This window comes from Asterias amurensis, chromosome 14, assembly GCF_032118995.1.
Source record: "Asterias amurensis chromosome 14, ASM3211899v1".
NCBI lineage: Eukaryota > Metazoa > Echinodermata > Asteroidea > Forcipulatida > Asteriidae > Asterias > Asterias amurensis.
The window spans coordinates 16402892-16421441 of record NC_092661.1 but is presented as its reverse complement, the minus strand read 5'-3'; the positions used below and the strand labels follow the sequence as shown (position 1 = coordinate 16421441).

The 18550-nt window shown below is 38.9% G+C and overlaps 1 protein-coding gene across 1 annotated transcript; it reads right to left on the bottom strand.

Moving 5' to 3' along the window:
- Window positions 1-487: 487 nt before the first annotated feature.
- Window positions 488-15858, bottom strand: LOC139947409 (organic cation transporter protein-like). Its single transcript, XM_071945311.1, has 11 exons — window positions 15283-15858; window positions 10682-11231; window positions 9885-9988; window positions 8769-8923; window positions 7817-7985; window positions 6896-7037; window positions 6117-6208; window positions 5607-5815; window positions 4421-4529; window positions 2843-3052; window positions 488-995 (listed from the first exon to the last, which is right to left on the bottom strand). The coding sequence occupies exons 2-11, from the start codon at window positions 11099-11101 to the stop codon at window positions 890-892; spliced, it is 1716 nt and encodes a 571-aa protein (XP_071801412.1). The 5' UTR covers window positions 11102-11231; window positions 15283-15858; the 3' UTR covers window positions 488-889.
- Between the last annotated feature and the right edge of the window lie 2692 nt (window positions 15859-18550).

The window sequence follows — 18550 nt, the reverse complement described above, 5'->3', positions numbered from 1 at the left end:
TGAGTAGCGATCCTTGAAAAAACCTGATACACTCTGTTTGCTAACTTTTATAGACCAACCAACAAAACTACGTTACGAGGACCCAACTTCATAGAGCTGCAAATCACACACATTTGCTTAGCATGAGACTTCTTCCTTGATAAAAACAGGATTCCCACCCAAATGACATTAATTTTTGTTACTAGTATGCTGCTGTTGGTTTGCTTATCTTGCAAAATCACGTGGAAATTAGTTCGTAACCCTTTTTTTTATCAAGAAAGAAATTTCATGCTAAGCAATTTGTTGTGCTTAGCATGCAGCTCTATGAAATTGGGCCCAGTACGGGCACTAGACTGTCAATTCGAAGGGTTAACCTCGAGCGTTGTGACTGTATAGAAGTACACAGGAAACCGTACCAAAAATGGTTACACTGTGACTAAATTTAACTTCAAAGGGTGGTAGTGTTTTTACTATAAAGCTGAAAATCCGGAGCGGTTATTGTTCTACGCTTGACAGGACTACAATAATCCGTCATTGGATTAAAAACATTTATTATTCGTGGTTTATTAAAAAAAACATTCAATTTAGTTGCCATAGGTAAAATTTACCAAAATAGTGCACATTAAAACGTTAAAATTACAGACAGAGCAAAATTGGGTTGGAAACAATGGGATTAAAACATTTGAACGGTTCCAAAAGACAAAAGGTATACTTTGCCTTTATTTGAAGATTTTTTTTTTTTTTTTTTTCCTTTGCAAAGTTGCTGGACGGGTTGTGTACAATAACTGTTAAAACATCAGTACTAAAGAGATTTCTACTATCATTTACAAGCCTGCATAAAGACTTTTGTAGTCAGTTCTAAAATAATTGTTAAAAGTTCACTTTTCATGCATTACATAACAGTGTTTAATCAAAGGCTTGCGGTCACAGCGCCCTCTTTCTTGTCAGTGACAGCGCCCTCTTTCATGTCGATGATGGCAATTTGGTCATCAGGACTGTTCCGCATGCACTGACATCTAAGGAGTTAAAACAAAAAACATTTTCAAAAGATTCCAATCAAAATGTGCTGTAGACAATTATAATGTATACTACAAATGGACAATTTCTGCTTACCAAATGCCCCTTTAATTTTCCCAAATGTTTTTTTTTTACATAATTTTTTTTTAATTATCAAACACATTTTTATATTTTTACAATGTTTTTCCAAAAAGGATTTTACAATGTTTTTCGAGACGGGGATTCGGTGAAAAGTATACAGACTTGATTTAGCATTGCACAAAAAAGGTTTTACACAGGCTTACTCTCTTAAAGCCATTGGAACCTTTCGGTTCAGAAAAAAAAAATAAAAGTTCACAGATTTACAAATAACTTACAGGGTTTACAGGAGGCAATGGTGAAAGACTTCTCTTGAAATATTATCCCGTGAAATGCTTTACTTTTTGAGAAAACAGCAAAACAATATAAATTCTCGTTAACGAGAATTACGGATTTATTTTAAACACATGTCATGACACGGCAAAACGCGCGGAAACAAGGATGGGGTTTGCCGTTGTTTTCTCCCGACTCCGATGACTGATTGAGTCTAAATTTTCATAGGTTTGTTATTTTGATATAGAAGTTGTGGTACACAAAGTGTGGGCCTTGGACAACACTGTTTACCGAAAGGGTCCAATGGCTTTAATGTAAAAGAGTGAAAAACACCACTCTTTACTTTTCGAGCTGTCCTTCATATGGCTCTTCAAAAAGAGTGGTGGTTATTTCACTCTTTTAGAGGGGTTTCAAACTTCAATGCAAACTTCAATATAAAAGAGTGGAAGGCCACTCAAAAAAAGAGTTGTCCTTCATATGGCTCTTCAAAGAGTGCTTTTTCACTCTTTTACATTAAAAGAGTATAATAGTACATTACAATTAAATATAGTAATTCCACAATGAACATTGCGCTAAACAAAAATACAAAATAACACAAGGAAGAGAATAAATTAAACGGTTGTTTTAATGGCAAGTGGTTGAGAAACAGTCTGACGGTTGCTCGTGCTCGAAAGGAAATAGGGCTTCGGTGTGGAGCAACCAAGACTGCTGTTAATTTACAAAACAAAGTAGCCTAGATAATAGCAATATTGATAATATCCAATTCCTTCCACTTGCAAAAATCACAATACACCTATTTATAATTCCTTCGGGGGCATACAATAACAAAGTGAAGCTAAGAATAAATATTGACTATGGGAAAGAAAACAATAGTGCATTATAAATATTTAGACAAATTCATCATACCATGTCTCAATATAGATGGAAAAGAATTGCACGGATAGGCAAAACAAATCAGTGTTCATAGTATGTGTATAACTACCCTCCATGGTTTGATACAGACTAAAACTGAAGTAGGATTCAAGACGTTGCATGGTGGAAATATAAATGGAATCTCTTTGGAGTATTATTGTTACTGAAAAGAACCGGTGGTGAAAAACTTTCCGTATCTTACCGCCACCCTTCACTAATTTTTATTTAAAAAAAAGAATATCTCACTTGAGTGTAAATTAAATACTATTTCATTTCATAACTCACTCATTCACAAAAGGGAACTTTAGGGAAATAAGATACAATTTTATTTAATAACGAATGAAAAAGTGGTGGCAAGGGAAAGTTTCCCAAACTGTTCGTATAAACCTATAGGCCTATACTCACTTTCCAAACTCTTCTCCTTCTCTGAGCGTCTGGGGAAGTTGTTGACCTCGTTTACACTCATTTACAAAAGGGAACTTAGAGGGAAATGAGATACTATTTTATTAAATAACGAATGAAGAGGTGGGGGCAAGGGAAAGTTTCCCAAACTGTTCGTATAAACCTATAGGCCTATACTCACTTTCCAAACTCTTCTCCTTCTCTGAGCGTCTGAGGAAGTTGTTGACCTCGGGTCTCGGGCAACAGAAACACCAGCAACCCGGCTAGGACCGCACTGGAACCGAACAGAACCAACGGCAGTGACTCAAAGACGTCTCCAAGTAGAAGGATGACCGGGGACAGAATCCCGCCGATACGAGCGGCCACGGAGCATACACCCAAACCAACAGCCCTGTTAGAATGTCAACGAAAACCAAATTTTCTGTCAGACCTGTCTTTGAGAACTAATAAATAGTAAACTTACGGATACAACCTTCTGTGTGAGTCTATGTTATATCGACGTTTTCGAACAGTATACTCTGCTGTTGAAAGGGAAAACCTGTTTTAGCCACCATGCCCGATATTATGCAGCCGATTACCAAGGAATCCGAATCAAAGATTATAGAGCGCCGCAAGGCGCAAGATGCGGAACTGAAGCTTTATCTATTGTTGGAACGTGAAATACGCATGGGCGCCATTTCAGCAAGTGAATGTTTTGTTTCCAATTGATAGGAATGGTCATTGTCTGCACTGATCTATTGTTGTATCAAAAGAGTTACTTGCCTAAATGGCGTCCAGTGGGATTTCACATTTCAGCCCGAGTTCCGCATCTTGCGCCTTGCGGCGCTCTATAATCTTTGATCCGAATGTCCATAAAGTCCAATACATTCTTCTATTGTACAGAAGTAACCCCCCCCCCCCTTCGACATTTCTCTAAAGGATTCCTGAGATTCACATAACACAATGAGGACACGGGAGGGGGGGGAGGGGTGGGTTCTTACCGCATTATACATTACACAGCATGAGGAGGGCATTTTGGGTGGTTGTCTGTATATACACCCAAACAGCGCACTCTTATTATTTCTACCTCGTCCATGATTTAACGGTCCATCCTCGTCTCAAATTGCTCTAATGGGCCCAATTTCATAGAGCTGCTTAGCACAAAAATTTGATTTTCAGAGTAAGCAAACAACAACTGAATACCAGTAACAAGCAATGTGCAACCAATGGAAATTTGGTTGTTAAAGACACTGGACACTATTGGTAATCGTCAAAGACCAGTCTTCTCACTTGGTGTATCTTAACATATGCATGAAATAACAAACCGTTTAAAATTTCAGCTCAATCGGTCATTGAAGTTGCGAGATAATAATGAAAGAAAAAACATCCTTGTCACACGAAGTTGTGTGCTTTCTGATGCTTGATTTTGAGACCTCAAGTTCTAAATCTGAGGTCTCAAAATCAAATTCGTGGAACTTCTTTCTCGAAAACTACGTTACTTTAGAGGGAGCCGTTTCTCACAATGTTTTATACTATCAACCTCTCCCCATGACTCGTTATCAAGTAAGTGTTTATGATACAAATTATTTTGAGTAATTACCAATAGTGTCCACTGCCTTTAATACTGTTTTTATCAAGGAAGAAATTTCATGCTAAGCATATTTTTGTGCTTAGCAGCTCTATGAAATTGGGCCCTGATGCCTTGTTACGGACCCATAAGCTTCCACAGTACTCCAATGTTGTTGTGTTTCACGATCCTAACATGGATAACATTCTTTACCTGACTGGCGTTGGAAATAACTCCGTCGAGTACAGGTAGATGATACTGTACGTTGCAGAGATGCAGAACTTGCCGAGCATCGCGACAGCAGTACGCCAAATACCAACGGCTGAAAAAAAGATTTTGAAATAAAACACTGGCCGCCATCTTTGTTTAAAAAAACGATGGAAGTACACGCGTGCAAATCGCTGCACACGAATCTCAGCAAATCATAGCTCGTGCATGTTCCATCACCAGCGATTGCGGCCACTTATAAACATTGAGCTAAAAGAGATAAGCAAAAATACAGCTAAAAATTACATTATTGTACAATAAGACCGACACAAATACAACCAATGAGATAAAACAACAACACAACAAGGAGACTAAACAATAAGAGTCAATCAACACTATCACACCACAAGAAAAAACAATACATAACAATAATTCATAGGTAGGCTAATAACTTTTAAAAAGAAATGTGGTGTTTTAAAAATTCCACAGTTGATGCAAGGGGTCGTTCTGCGATAATGTGTGTTTTAATAGCATTGAATTAAATGATTATTGTGTAACCAATCCCCCCCCCCCCCGTTCAAGTTGGAATGTTTTTTATACGTCACACCAAGCTAGGTCTCAAAATGTCCGTACCTGTCCTAAGAAAATTGCCAACCATCCAACATTATGAGAAAATGGTATTATTGGTATTATTATTGTTGTTTAATTATTGTTCTCATCTAGTTGTCTTCATCATGTCTGTCTTCATCATGTTCATTGTTTGTCCGTTCGTTCGTGTCCACGTCCGTTTGTTGTCTGTCCACAGGCATCCCTACATAAGCCCCGGCTTCCAGATGATGCCTCCATACTCTATTTATTTAATTTTCTCTGCCTCATTAAATAGCTTTCTTTATTGGTTATTCCTTTAAAATAAAAGTGTTTGTACTCTGTTTTCATGAAGTATAGAAATAAATATAAGTTTGAAAGAATGAATGAATGAATGAATGAATGAATGGTGAAGAGGTGAATGGGGGTATGAATGTTTGTTCGGTTCGATGTTTTTGTTTTAATCTAAACACTTCTCCAGCCTTCATTTGACTTTTTGTCACATTAAATAATCCCCCTTGAAATGTAAGTACCCATAGTTGTTGAAACCCAATGTTAAGTTATTACAATGAAGAAAAACAAACTTAATTCAAAGTTTCAATCTTACACATAAAAATAGTTGCCAGACAGGCAACACCGCCAATTAGCTCCAAGATACCGGTGTTCCATTTTCGGCCAAATTTTTCCACGGCAATTGCCGCGTAAATCATAGCCGGTATCTCGACCGCACCGGACACGAAGAACGCCCAGTAGTCGTCAACGCCCAGATCCCCGGTGCTCTGAGACAGCCCGTAGTAGATAAGACTGTTGACCACCCTATGAAAAAAAAGGTAAACACATTCAGTGACTGTTAGAACAAAAGGAATTTATTTTGCTAAAACTGACAGCTTCGTAGTCGCTTTATATTGGTCAACATAGAATGAAGGCACTGGACACGTTTGGTATACTCGAAACATCATTGAGATTTAAAGTATGTTAATCAATTTGATATATTTAAAAAATATATATATATAATGTTCAAAATTATCAGACATCAGTTAAAATATCATTAATTTGTTTGAAATTGTCTTCAAAAAGTTATATGTTGTATAATTCCAAAAAATAAACAGCAACGTACCAGTTGTACTGAAGATTAATCGTCTTGGCCGCCATATTGGGTGTTCTGTAAAGGTCAATGACCGATGGGGGAACGGCCGAATTACTCGCATCCTTCAAAATATAACAGGAGAAGTGTCCATGAACAAATAAAACAGTGTTTTAACTTTAGGAGCAAAAATATAGGTTTTCCCTGCCAGTTTCTACAAAAATCCATGCAATAGCAGCTACAAAAAATGAAACCCTAATTCAATTCAGTTTGGTGAAAAGTGTGTGAACGAAATTGTATTAATTTAGGTTTTCCCAGCCAATTTCAGAGGGTATTGTTTAATTTCGTTTTCCCGAACACATGATTTTTGTTTTTTCATTCAGATTAGTATAGTTTCAGTCATCCTATTTTTTTTTAGGCATTCAAGACTACACTTAAACAAATTTCGAGTTGAATTTCTACTTCCTCTTCAAACTTTATGAGGTTGAATGGTTGATCATTTCTTTCTGCTGGCTTTAAAGGAACTGAATAACTCTTGGTGCCTGTGAAATTGCATGCTCTTATTCGGCCAGCGAATGCCAACTGATGAAATTGAATTACCCGTTTTGACTACTGTTGAAGCATTTATTTTGAAACAACATCGAATGAACGAGTTTTTGTTGAAATTGGGGTAGGAAACCGGCTGGGAAAACTGACTCTAAAAGCAAGATTCATGAGTCTGTGTCCAATCACAATGTTGTCAACCCGCAATGAGGTCACATCAGTGCATCATGCATGACTTGTAATTTTGAATTTGGCGCGTTGTTTCTTACCGTTTGTTCTTGGATGTCCTCCTTGGTGAATAAGACATCTGGAAGAGTCTTCTTGTTGAACTTTGCAATTCTTCGGATGGTCTCCTCCGCTTCTTCAATCCTCCCTTTGGAAACCAACCAACTGATGGACTCCTTCATAAATCTGCAAGAATGTGGAGACGAAGAAAACCTGTCAGAATGGATTTTATCTTCTCTTGAACACTTTGAATAGGAACGACTGTCAGTAGAAGATACCAATGTTATTCATTCATTTATTCATTTTTATTAAAAAACCAACTGGCAGCACGAAGCTGAATAATGTGGCATTACCAGGTAAAAATATTGATAAAGATTGCACAGAAAAATAACATAAAATTGCACCACCGCGAGGTACATTATATTATAGGAACCTTATTAAAGAAGACGACCGAAGATCAACAGGAAAGTGTACCGCCAATCGCTGTTGACTTTTTTTTTTTCAATGAGTTAACTCTGTAAACCACCACTGATATAATATATCTTTTGCAAAATTTTCTCTATTTTCAAAATGATGAGAATGTACATTGAAGGCACTGGACACCTTTGGTAACTGTCAAAAAACCTCTATCTCAAAATAACGGTATTTCCCAACATATGCATAAAATAGCAAATCTGTGACCATTTTGAAACGATTAGCCATCGAAGTTGCGAGAAAATAATGACAGAAAAAAACACCCTTGTTGCACAAAATTGTGTGCTTTCAGATACCTAATAAAAGGCTTCTGGGCTGAAGTGTTTTAATATTTGAGTGAGAAATTAATACCTCCTATAAAAAACTACGCTAGTTCAGAGGGAATCATTATGCTAACAATTAATTTTGGGTACTAAATCTTAAAAGTGTCCAGAGCCTTTAAGTTTAATTCAAATCATTTGTTTTTTAGCAGAAGTGAAGTGTATACTCACGGCAGTGGGATAAATACAATGGCTACGGGCAAGGAGGCCACAAGTGATAGGTGGCGCCATTCTCTGACGTACATAGCAGAAGTTGCCAAGATGAAATAACCAAAAGCAAAGAAAATGCCAGAGACCATGGTGAATGCTGTGCGCCATGATTTGCCAATAACTTCCAGAACTGGAACAGAAAAAGCCATGTTATTATTATAGAGTTGCAGGAACATAATTTTTCTTACATTAATTGTGTGCGAAAAGATTAATATTTGAACTATAGGTTTTTCTATATGTTCTTCCATACTTTCTATGCGAGGACCTCTCAGAATTACAAGTTTGTGTCATAAAAAAAAATGCTTTTTGGCAATATTTGGGGCCATAGGTGGCGAAAACTTTATGCGTGCGGCAGACCCACGCGTGTATCACGCAAAAACTTTACAAGAAGGACCAAATTTCAAATTTTAAATTGGGCCCCGAATGACAATATTAAGTATATCGAAGAGAGAATCTAAAATCATATGGTGTTAATTAACAACAATGAAAATGTTATGGCAGAAACTAGTATTGTTTTAGCACCCTATGGTTTAAATTGTGATCCTTCTTTCACAACGCCTAGATGGTGTCAAATTTTAACACTCCGGTTTTAGCAGTGTAGTGCTGTGAGTGAATTTGCTGAAACTCAATAAAAAGTGCGCAAAACTCGCAAAAGTACCATGCACTACGTCACATGTGTGGTAAAACAGGGCAGTAGTAAGCCTGATACTTCATGGATGCAACGAAGCTGATTGCCTCGATGCCCCCTGGCCATTGCCTTGTGCCCTTGAATTGCTCCAGTAGAATCTTACAGTTTCCTCATGGGTCACCCTTTACCAAGGAAAAAAATGCATGCCTAAGTGACCCTGCCCTTTCAAAAACGAAGCATACATGCTTGATATTTACATTATCATTATTTTAGTTCGGTTCTTACCCAATATGTACAATGAGATATACGTCCCAATGTTACCAAAGGCAGCGATGAATCGGAAAGCAGTGAACATGTAGATATTGGTAGAGTATGACGTAGTGATGGTTCCGACCGACCAGAAGACCGTTCCAATGATTGCTGTTTTCTTACGACCGATCCTTTCGAAAGATGGACAGAAAGAATGTTTACTATTTAAAGGCACGGGACACTATTGGTAATTACTCGAAACAATATTTAGCATAAAAACTTACTTGGTACAAGCAATGGATAGCTGTCTCCCTTCAAAAGTACAAAAATGCAAAATACAAAACAGTGTCGTGGGAGTGTCGTGGCCGAGCGGTTAAAAGCACCGAATTCAAACTCTGGTGTTTCTGATCAGCAGAGTGTGGGTTCGATTCCCCAGCCGTAACACTTGTGTCCTTAAGCAAGACACATAACCATTGCTTCGTCCTTCGGATGGGACGTAAAGCCGTTGGTCCCATGTGTTGTGTAAAACGCATGTAAAAGAACCCGGTACACTTATCGAAAAGAGAAGGGGTTCGCCCCGGTGTTCCTGGCTGGATTGGCAGCATATTGCGCCACAGCACCTTGTAAACCATTACATGGTGCTTAAGGATTAGGTCTTATATCTCAAAAATTCACCCCACTTGCAGTAATAATACCTGGCGCTTTGTATCCTTTGGCAAAAGGCGCGTTATAAATACGGTTATTATTATTATTATTATTATTATTATTATTATTATTATTATTATTATTATAACTTGTAACAACAGCTGTTACTTTTTTCAACTCTTGTATGTGAAAATTGTGACACATAATCGTAACATGTTACACACGAGCATTGTAGTATCAATTGCGCTGCAATGGAAAACCATGGAAAATACACGGTAACTGTTTATATAAACAACATGTTACAAAGGCACTTTTCCAAACCACGGCTTCGAATTTGGTTTCGGCATCAGGCGTCGTCTTCTGGTCTGAAGCCCTGAGCGCGTACTCACTTGAACACGCACATTGTCAAAACAACCGCGGCGCCACGCTAGCCTGAGCCGAAAAGCCCGAATCTGGAGCAAAAGCCATGGTTTCGAAAAGGCCATGTTCCTACAAAGCGCAGCTTACCAGTCAGAAAGAGTGCCGAAGACCACTGATCCAACGAGGAAACCAACGAAGTAGAGAGACTGCGCTAAGCCAGGCCAATTCTTCTCTTCACAAACTAGATTGAACTGGAAATAAAATGAAAAAGTTTCTTGCTATAAAAATACAATTGTCTTAACGAAACAAACTATAGGCCCTATATTAACTTGTCTCCACTTGACTATATCCATTCCGGTTCGGATTGAACCGGATTCCGTGACCCATTTCTAGGTCAAGCCGACCCAGAACATGGTTTGTTTTTTTTTAATTGGTAAAACCAACGTATACCAAACCTTTTAAGGGTTTGGGGTAGGACACAAAACACAATGTCCACAGATTTACATTAAACTTACATAGTTTGAAGATAATGATAGTGAGAAAGCTTCCCTTAAAATATTACTTGCTGAGAAGAAATGAGTAAAACAAGTCACGACAATTATTTTAGCATGTAAAAACGTATAATACGTTCTACATGCTCAACTGAGACATTTTTTATTTCGTGAGTTTGTTTTACTCACTTCTTAAAGAAATACAGCACCCCAGCAACAAGTAATATTTTAAGGTAAGCTTTCTAATCATTATCTTCAAATGGTGTAATGTAAATCTGTGTTTTGTGTTTATTTACAAAAAGTAACCAAATCCTTTAAAGGTACGTTTTATACCGGCATGTGGGGCTAGAATAATAGGCCTATATCTACTCAGTGAAGACATTTAAAGTATACTTTTTACCAAGTGGTAAAAAATGATAAAAAATCAAGGCGCCTTTTAACTGAAAAGCATACCTCTGATATGGTCGTGGTTATGTACTGTGACGTGTCATACTCCCACCCATCCACGCAGCCAGTCTTTGTAAAATTAGAATCGTCGATGACGTCACCATATGTCACATACGGGTCAAAAGTGTAGCCAATCGGAGGTGTCCATTGCTCGCAATTTGAATACATGTACTTGCTCTGCTCTTTCTCCGGTGGAGGCAGGAAGATGGATTTCTTGACTTCGGTGCAGTTGTCTTGAAATTCCGCCCAGTCTTCGCAGCTTTCGTCGGGGAGGACTTTACACCAGTGGTCGGTCCCGGCCGCGAAGAACACGTTGGACAGCGTGGTCAAGCAGCTTAGGATATTGATGATACAGAAACAGCTGGCAACGAAGAATTGATACCGGCCGAAGTTGCCCAACAGTGGGATGATTTCATCCAGCTTCATTTTTGTTTTGTTCGCTTTCAAGTTTGTGGAACTTAATTATCAAAATTGATAATTCCGCGTGTTTTGTTGTAATGGATTTTGCAGAAGTAGCACTTGGTTCCAAATAAGAGTTCTGGTTGTTTGACAGTTACTGGTATAGAAAAAAACGTACATTAATAATAGTAAGAAGAAGATAAAGAAGAAGAATTAATATAGCGCCTTCTGCTAGGCCTCAAAGCGTTTAAAGGGTATTATGTACTTTTTCCTAACAAAAACACAATGGCCACAGATTTACGTTAAACTTACACAGTTTGAAGATTATGATAGTAGAAAGCTTCCCTTGAAATTTTACTTACTGAGGTGCTGTAGTTTTTGAGAAATTTAGTAAAAGTAACAATTTTCGTCTCAGTTTTAGCATGTAAAAACGTATTAACCAGTTATGCTATGGTTTTGGTATAATATCATAAAGGTTAAGGGGATTTTACATGCTAAAAATAATTTTGGTCTCATGAGACCAAAATTATTTTGTGACTTGTTTTACTCATTTCTCAAAAACTACACAACCTTAATTAGTAATATTTGAAGGGAAGCTTTCCACTATCATTATCTTCAAACCCTGTAAGTTTAATGTAAATCTATGGACATTTTGAAAAAGTGCCCGAATCATTCAACACGAACAAGAATACCGTAGGTAAATAGCAACACTACAGAATCCAATTATAAAAACACTTATAGACATCATCAACAGGTATTCAAACAAAACAAAAACAACAGGAGCAAAAAAGGCTAAAATATAACTGCACAACAAAATAATTTACACGAGTTAAATACTGGCTTAGGCTAAACTGGATTTGTACAGAGCCAACAAAGTAATCGCAGACAGCGTTCACAGTATTTACAATCAAATACATACCTCTGATAACAAACCTATGAAAAGTTTTATCTAATCTGCTGCGAGTCGAGAAAAGTGAAAAAGCAGTCACAGTGTTGTGGGTTCGAGTCCCACCGATGTAACGCTGAGTTCACAATGACTAGCACAATTATAGTGTCGTCTATAGGATATTTAGTTTGTGGTAACACCATGTGTGTATCTACTTGCCAGGTAGAGTTTGATCTTCAGAGATCTGTCTTGTTATATATTCTAAACCGCGGAGTAGATTTTTTGGATTTTTTCGGAGACGTCAAATTCTGAAAAAAAAAACTGTCCTGCCGTCGATTTCACAAAACTCTTCCTAACTTAAGATTAATCATAGGACTTAGGACGAGTCCCAAACCTGCACTGTAGCATGCAGACATTAATACATTAATATTAATCCTAAGTTAGGACGAGTTACTCGTCCTAACTCGAGATAAGACGAGTCCTAACTCTTTCAGAAATCGACGCCAGCTTTTTAACGACGGAAGGTTGAAAATCGGCTTACTGCACTAGCGCAGAGTGAGTTCTTAATTGGGCTCAACGTTCGTCTACTTACTGCATAACAATTTATTGATGTGTAAAATTCAGAATCACAGACGTCAGTGGCCCAATTAACCAAAATGTTTATCCTAATTATGGGAGCTTTGTCAAGTTACAGCCCCCGATTTCACGAAACTCATCGCAAGTTGCGACGCATCGTAGGGTTTGCGATGCGTCGCAGACCTATAAGACACTACGCGGCTGCGACGAGTTCGCAACTTACGACGTGTAACCGGTCGCAACTCGCCCTTGCGACGCGTCGCAGCGCTTGGTGAAATCGGGGGCAGGTTCACTGTTTGATTGGGTGTTTTACAAACAGATCTCAACATGCCCTTGTATATGTTTACACATGGATCAATTGTTAGTTTATTGATCCATGCATGTTCACCTCTAATAAACAGCTAATATTGACTATCTTGCCAGACAGTGAGTAGCATTTTGGAATAAAATGCTAGAATTGGGTTGGGTTCAAACAGGAAGGAACAAACAAACAAGTCCTTCCTTCGTGGTTCAATGTGAAGTCATGAACAGGTACGGAAATAAACCTGTTGCTGAAGCAACCACCACATGCTAAGAATTGCTTACGTGCAGCACTGCAGGGGCGGAACGAAGTTCATAACCATAACAACCGGTATCTTGACGTGTCGTGGCCGGTTCTAAGAGCACCGGATTCAAGCTCTGTGTCTTCTGATTAGCAGAGTGTGGGTTCGAGTCCCGGTCGTGACACATGTGTCCTTAAGCAAGACACTCAACCATGATTGCTTCGTAAAAGTTTGGGATGTGTGCTTTCAGGGGTCGATTTCACAAGAGTTAGGAGTCCTAGGAGATAATATTAACAACTTCAGGCTATAGTAACTTAGAACTGTTCTAAGAAAGGGGAGAACTCATCCTAAATAAGACTATAGTCCTAACTCTTTGTGAAATCTACCCCTGCCCTGGCAGCCATGATTTGAATGGATGCATGATACCCACGGCCTACATCCGTGGACTGTAAAGGGGGTACAATAAATCTTTCAGCCACAGTAGGTCGCAAAGGCCCCCGGAGAAATAGTTGGGTTTGTAAAGGGGGTAAAGTAAATCCTTCAGCCACAGTAGGTTGCAAAGGCCCCCGGAGAAATAGTTGGGTTTGTTCAGCCCACACATTGAATTCGCCTTCAGGCCTTGTGTGTCTGGCGATTGCATAAAAAAAAAGTTATTAACAACGATATTTTTGTATGATCACATACACCCGCAGCGTTGGTCGTTATGGTAAATTCATTTCAACTTTGAAAATTCCAAGATGTCTGTAATGAAGATACCGCGTGCATGCAGCACTAGTTCAAAGGTCATGCCAACCAACGATCCCACCAGCTGGTTAACCCCTTGGGGGAAATATTGAATTTCAATTTGTAAACTTAAAGACAGTGGACACTATTGGTAATTGTCAAAGACCAGTCTTCTCACTTGGTGTATCTAAAGATATGCATAAAAGAACAAACCTGTGAAAATTTGAGCTCAAATGGTCGTCGAAGTTGCGGGATATGAATGAAGTAAACAAACACTTATGTCGCACGAAGTTGTGTGCTTTTATAATAATGGTTGATTTCGATACCTCAAATTCTAAACTTGAGGTCTCGAAATCAAATTCGTTGAAATAACTTGAGGTTTCGAAATCAAATTCGTTGAAAATTACTTCTTTCTCGAAAACTGCGTCACTTCAGAGGGAGCCGTTTCTCACAATGTTTTATACTATCAACCTTTCCCCATTACTTGTCACCAAGAAAGGTTTTATGCTAATAATTATTTTGAGTAATTACCAATAGTGTCCAGTGCCTTTAAAAGCAAGTCTAGGTATAGGCCTACACGCTGAACGGGTTTGTGTGCACTTTGCTGTGATTTCAGAATTTAACAAAAAATTGCGTAGGCCTATAGGGCCACCCCATTTTCAGTCGTCTTTAAAGGCAGTGGACACTATTGGTAATTGTCAAAATAATTGTAAGCATTGAAAAGCTTATGGTAGCAAGCAATGGAGAGCTGTTGGTGGTATACAACATTGTGTGAAACAGCTCCCTCTGAAAAAACATAGTTTTTGAGAAAGAGGTAGTTTCTAATGAATTGAATTGAATGAGAGCCTGACCTCAACTTCCCAAAACCGGCCCGGCGTTAATCAAGAGTATTGATGCATGCTTTTGTTAAACATACATACATTTAACAACAAGTGGTGTTTGAAGTTTTGCATGGAGTCGAAGATAAGACGTAAACTTATTTCAGCCACATCGTAATTTCTCACTAAAATATTAAAAGACTTCTAGAAGTCTTTTATTCCTATCTGAAAGCACACAAACTCGTCCAACAAGGGTGTTCATCATTTTCTCCCAACTCTGATGAGTTATTTTATGCATATTTTGAGAAACACCAAGTGAGAAGACTGGTCTTTGACAATTACCAATCGTGCACCTTCCCTTTAAGAGACCAATTTTAAGAACGATCACACTCGATCCGCGGTAGATCCTCAAGCTAAAGTAATATAAATATGTCCCGGCCGATTTTCCACCTTCCGCCCATGGCAGGTTAAAAGCAAAATTGAAAATTCTCCAGAAGTCCGAAAATCTTCTCCGCTGTAGTAGAATCATGGCCATGGTAGAATATATATTAATCAAGACAGTCCTCTAAAAGAACCAAATCTCACCGGCAAGGTTACCGCAAACCAATATGATACCTCAGCATGAAATGATGCCAAAAACCACATACAGAATAAACATCTTACCCGATACGAAGACCGCTGGAACTTTTTGTAGTTATAAATAATTAAATCCTACGGTGTTCTTTTCCCGTGGTCTTTGCAGTCGCTGCTGATGTGCACCATGTCAAGAGCATTTTACATTTCCTACATTTGCTTTTAGGTAGACAACAATGTGACCTTGTCCCAAAGTAAAAAATGTTGTGGTAGTAGTTTTCTTCACCGTTGCTTCGGCGATGTGACAGGGAGGTACATAGGTCAGAGAAGATTACAGGAAACTGTTTGCCTAATCCATAGTTGTCGAGTGGCAAAATGCGTTTGTGGTTGACCCGTACCTCCCAGTTCCACACCCAACCGGATATACGCCATATGGAAACATGAGCTCAGTTTCCTGCGGGTCTCTTGGTCTTCCTGGAAACGTTAGATTTGCCATCACAAATAAGGAGATTAGCAAGCCTGAAAGTTTCATCTTTGAAAGGGCAAGGACATTTCATTTTGCAAAGGACACTTCTGGAAAATCTTAGAAGTGGGAAACTTGTGAAGGGCACCAAGGCCAATCCCATGGGAAGGAGGTCATTGCCGCCCGTTGCCTGCGTCTTTCCAGGCCTGGAGTAGTCGAATGGAAAGATATTGTTCAGCCAGAGACACACTGCAGCCAGTGTTTCTAATGAATGTCAGACAACTCGTCCGTCGGACAACTCGTCCGTTCGGACAACTCGACGGTTCAGACAACTCGACGGTTCGGACAACTCGACGGTTCCGACAACTCGACTTTGAGACAACTCGACGGATGGCCAAGACAAGTCGACGGTTGAGCGGCCGACCTCCGTTTAATACTGTCATGTTTACGCGAACTTTCCTGTATAATTCCTGCGATTCTATAATATTGATCATTATTATTTACCAATTATTATTTATCACAAGAAGTGTGGTGTTCCAGTGAAGCCATACTTGCAGAAACATCTGTTAGTGACTATCTCGAGACTTTGTGTAAAAAACAGACTATGTTTTATGAGTATGACCATGGTATGACTCTATGTGTAGCCAGCTAGCAGTTGTCTTCAATTTATTCAAAATAAAAGATTTAAAAAAACACGATTAAAACATTAAATAAGTAAAACATTATACAGCTCTATTATTAGAAGATTTACTTTTATTTACTTTATTACCAACAACAATAACAACTCGATCATTGCTCTATGGTACAAGCAATGAAAATGCCGCGGGGTCATGGTAAAAAAATAATTAAAAAAAAAAAAAAAAATCAACTATCCGTTTGCCCGGATATAAACCCACCCACCATAATATACCCGCTCCCCCCGGGGAACGCCCTTGCATCATTGACAAGTCGCTAGTCAGTACATCCCCACCCCAGGCCGCTATTTACCCCCTCCCGCCCCGCGCTGAGCCCCGTCACGGCCATCCGTCGACTTGTCTTGACCCCAAGTCGAGTTGTCTTACGGTTGAATAAATCATCCGTCGAGTTGTCCGAACCGTCGAGTTGTCTGAACCGTCGAGTTGTCCGAACGGACGAGTTGTCCGACGGACGAGTTGTCTGGTCTCCTTTCTAATGGGGGCGGGGGACGCGGGGCGTGGGTGGGGGGTTCCGGGGCCGGACCATGCGTTTCCCTTTTCAGTGTACTACCAAGGGACACACGTCACACTTCTTCGACCGCCGAGTATGGTGTTCTAAAGACGACAGCAGATGTGCGTCCCCCCCCCCCCCGTCACTCACCCGTGGGGCAAGAAGAGGCGTTAACGACAACGTTAATGTAAACAACTCCATGGAGCAAGTACCAAGCCACATCCCACATTAATAGACCTCCATAATTATGGTTGCAGTTAACAACCCTCAAATCGCCTGAACGTTTGTCTTGTGGTCGGTTATTTTGCCACCAAACAGTTCATGACTAAACAATTAAAAGGCTGATCGTTATACCTCAGTTTCCCGTTGATGCAACAAAGCACTTTAAATGAGGTATCTTTGTTTTTTTGGAACCCTTCAATTGTAAATAAATTAACAACTAAACTATTCTAGGATAATTTCATTTTAAAAGGTGGTATCGGCGTTGTTGAGATATCACCAAAATCCAGAGGAGCAGCTGTTGTTCACACCGGAAGAATAATCCAGTCATTAGAATGAGACGTTTACCAACACTTCTCAGATTCAAATTATGGGGTAAAAACGGGTATCCTTTTTTCCATAACCAAATTACTTAGAAGTGAAATTATTCTCAAAGTGCTATTGAAAGCTGCTGTTTCGAACCCAGTAAATTTGTATTATCATTTACTGTGAAGGCAGTTGACACTATTGGTAATTTCCATCTACTTTGAATGCAGTGGACACTATTGGTAATTTCCATTTACTTTGACGGCAGTGGACACTATTAGTAATTTCCATTTACTCTGAAGCCAGTGGACACTATTGGTAATTTCCATTTACTTTGAAGGCAGTGGATACTCATTGGTAATTTCCATTTACTTTGAAGCCAGTGGACACTATTGGTAATTTCCATTTATTTTGAAGCCAGTGGATACTATTGGTAATTTCCATTTACTTTGAAAGCAGTGGACACTATTGGTACTTTCCATTTACTTTGAAAGCAGTGGACACTTGGCAATTTCCATTTACTTTGAAGGCAGTGGACACTATTGGTAATTTCCATTTACTTTGACGCCAGTGGACACTATTGGTAATTTCCATTTATTTTGAAGGCAGTGGACACTATTGGTAATTTCCATTTACTTTGAAGGCAGTGGACACTTGGTACTTTCCATGTACTTTGAAGTCAGTGGACACTATTGGTAATTTCCATTTACTTTGAAGGCAGTGGACACTCTTGGTAATTTCCATTTACTTTGAAGGCAGTGGACACTATTGGTAATTTCCATTTACTTTGAAGGCAGTGGACACTATTGGTAATTTCCATTTACTTTGAAGGCAGTGGACACTTGGTAATTTCCATTTACTTTGAAGGCAGTGGACACTATTGGTAATTTTCATTTATTTTGAAGGCAGTGGACACTTGGTAATTACTCAAAATAATGATTAACATACCACCTTACTTGGTAACGAGTAATGGAAAGCTGTTGATAGTATAAAACATTGTGAGAAATGGCTCCCTCTGAAGTAATGTAGCTATCGAGAAAGAAGTTATTTCCCAAGAACTTGTTTTCAAGACCTCAGATTCACTGAGAATTTGAGGTCTTGAAATCAAGCATCTGAAAGCACACAACCTCGTGTGACAATGGTGTTTTTTCTTCCATTGTACTATCCCGCAACTTCCACGATCAA

Excerpts from the sequence above, each read along its gene's own strand:
- LOC139947409 (XM_071945311.1), bottom strand. The coding sequence starts at position 11,101 with ATGAAGCTGGATGAAATCATCCCACTGTTGGGCAACTTCGGCCGGTAT. Across the intron at positions 7,986-8,768 it reads TATCTCATTGTACATATTGG|TTCTGGAAGTTATTGGCAAA; the intron begins GTAAGAACCGAA and ends TTTCTGTTCCAG. Across the intron at positions 3,053-4,420 it reads TTATTTCCAACGCCAGTCAG|GGCTGTTGGTTTGGGTGTAT; the intron begins GTAAAGAATGTT and ends ACATTCTAACAG.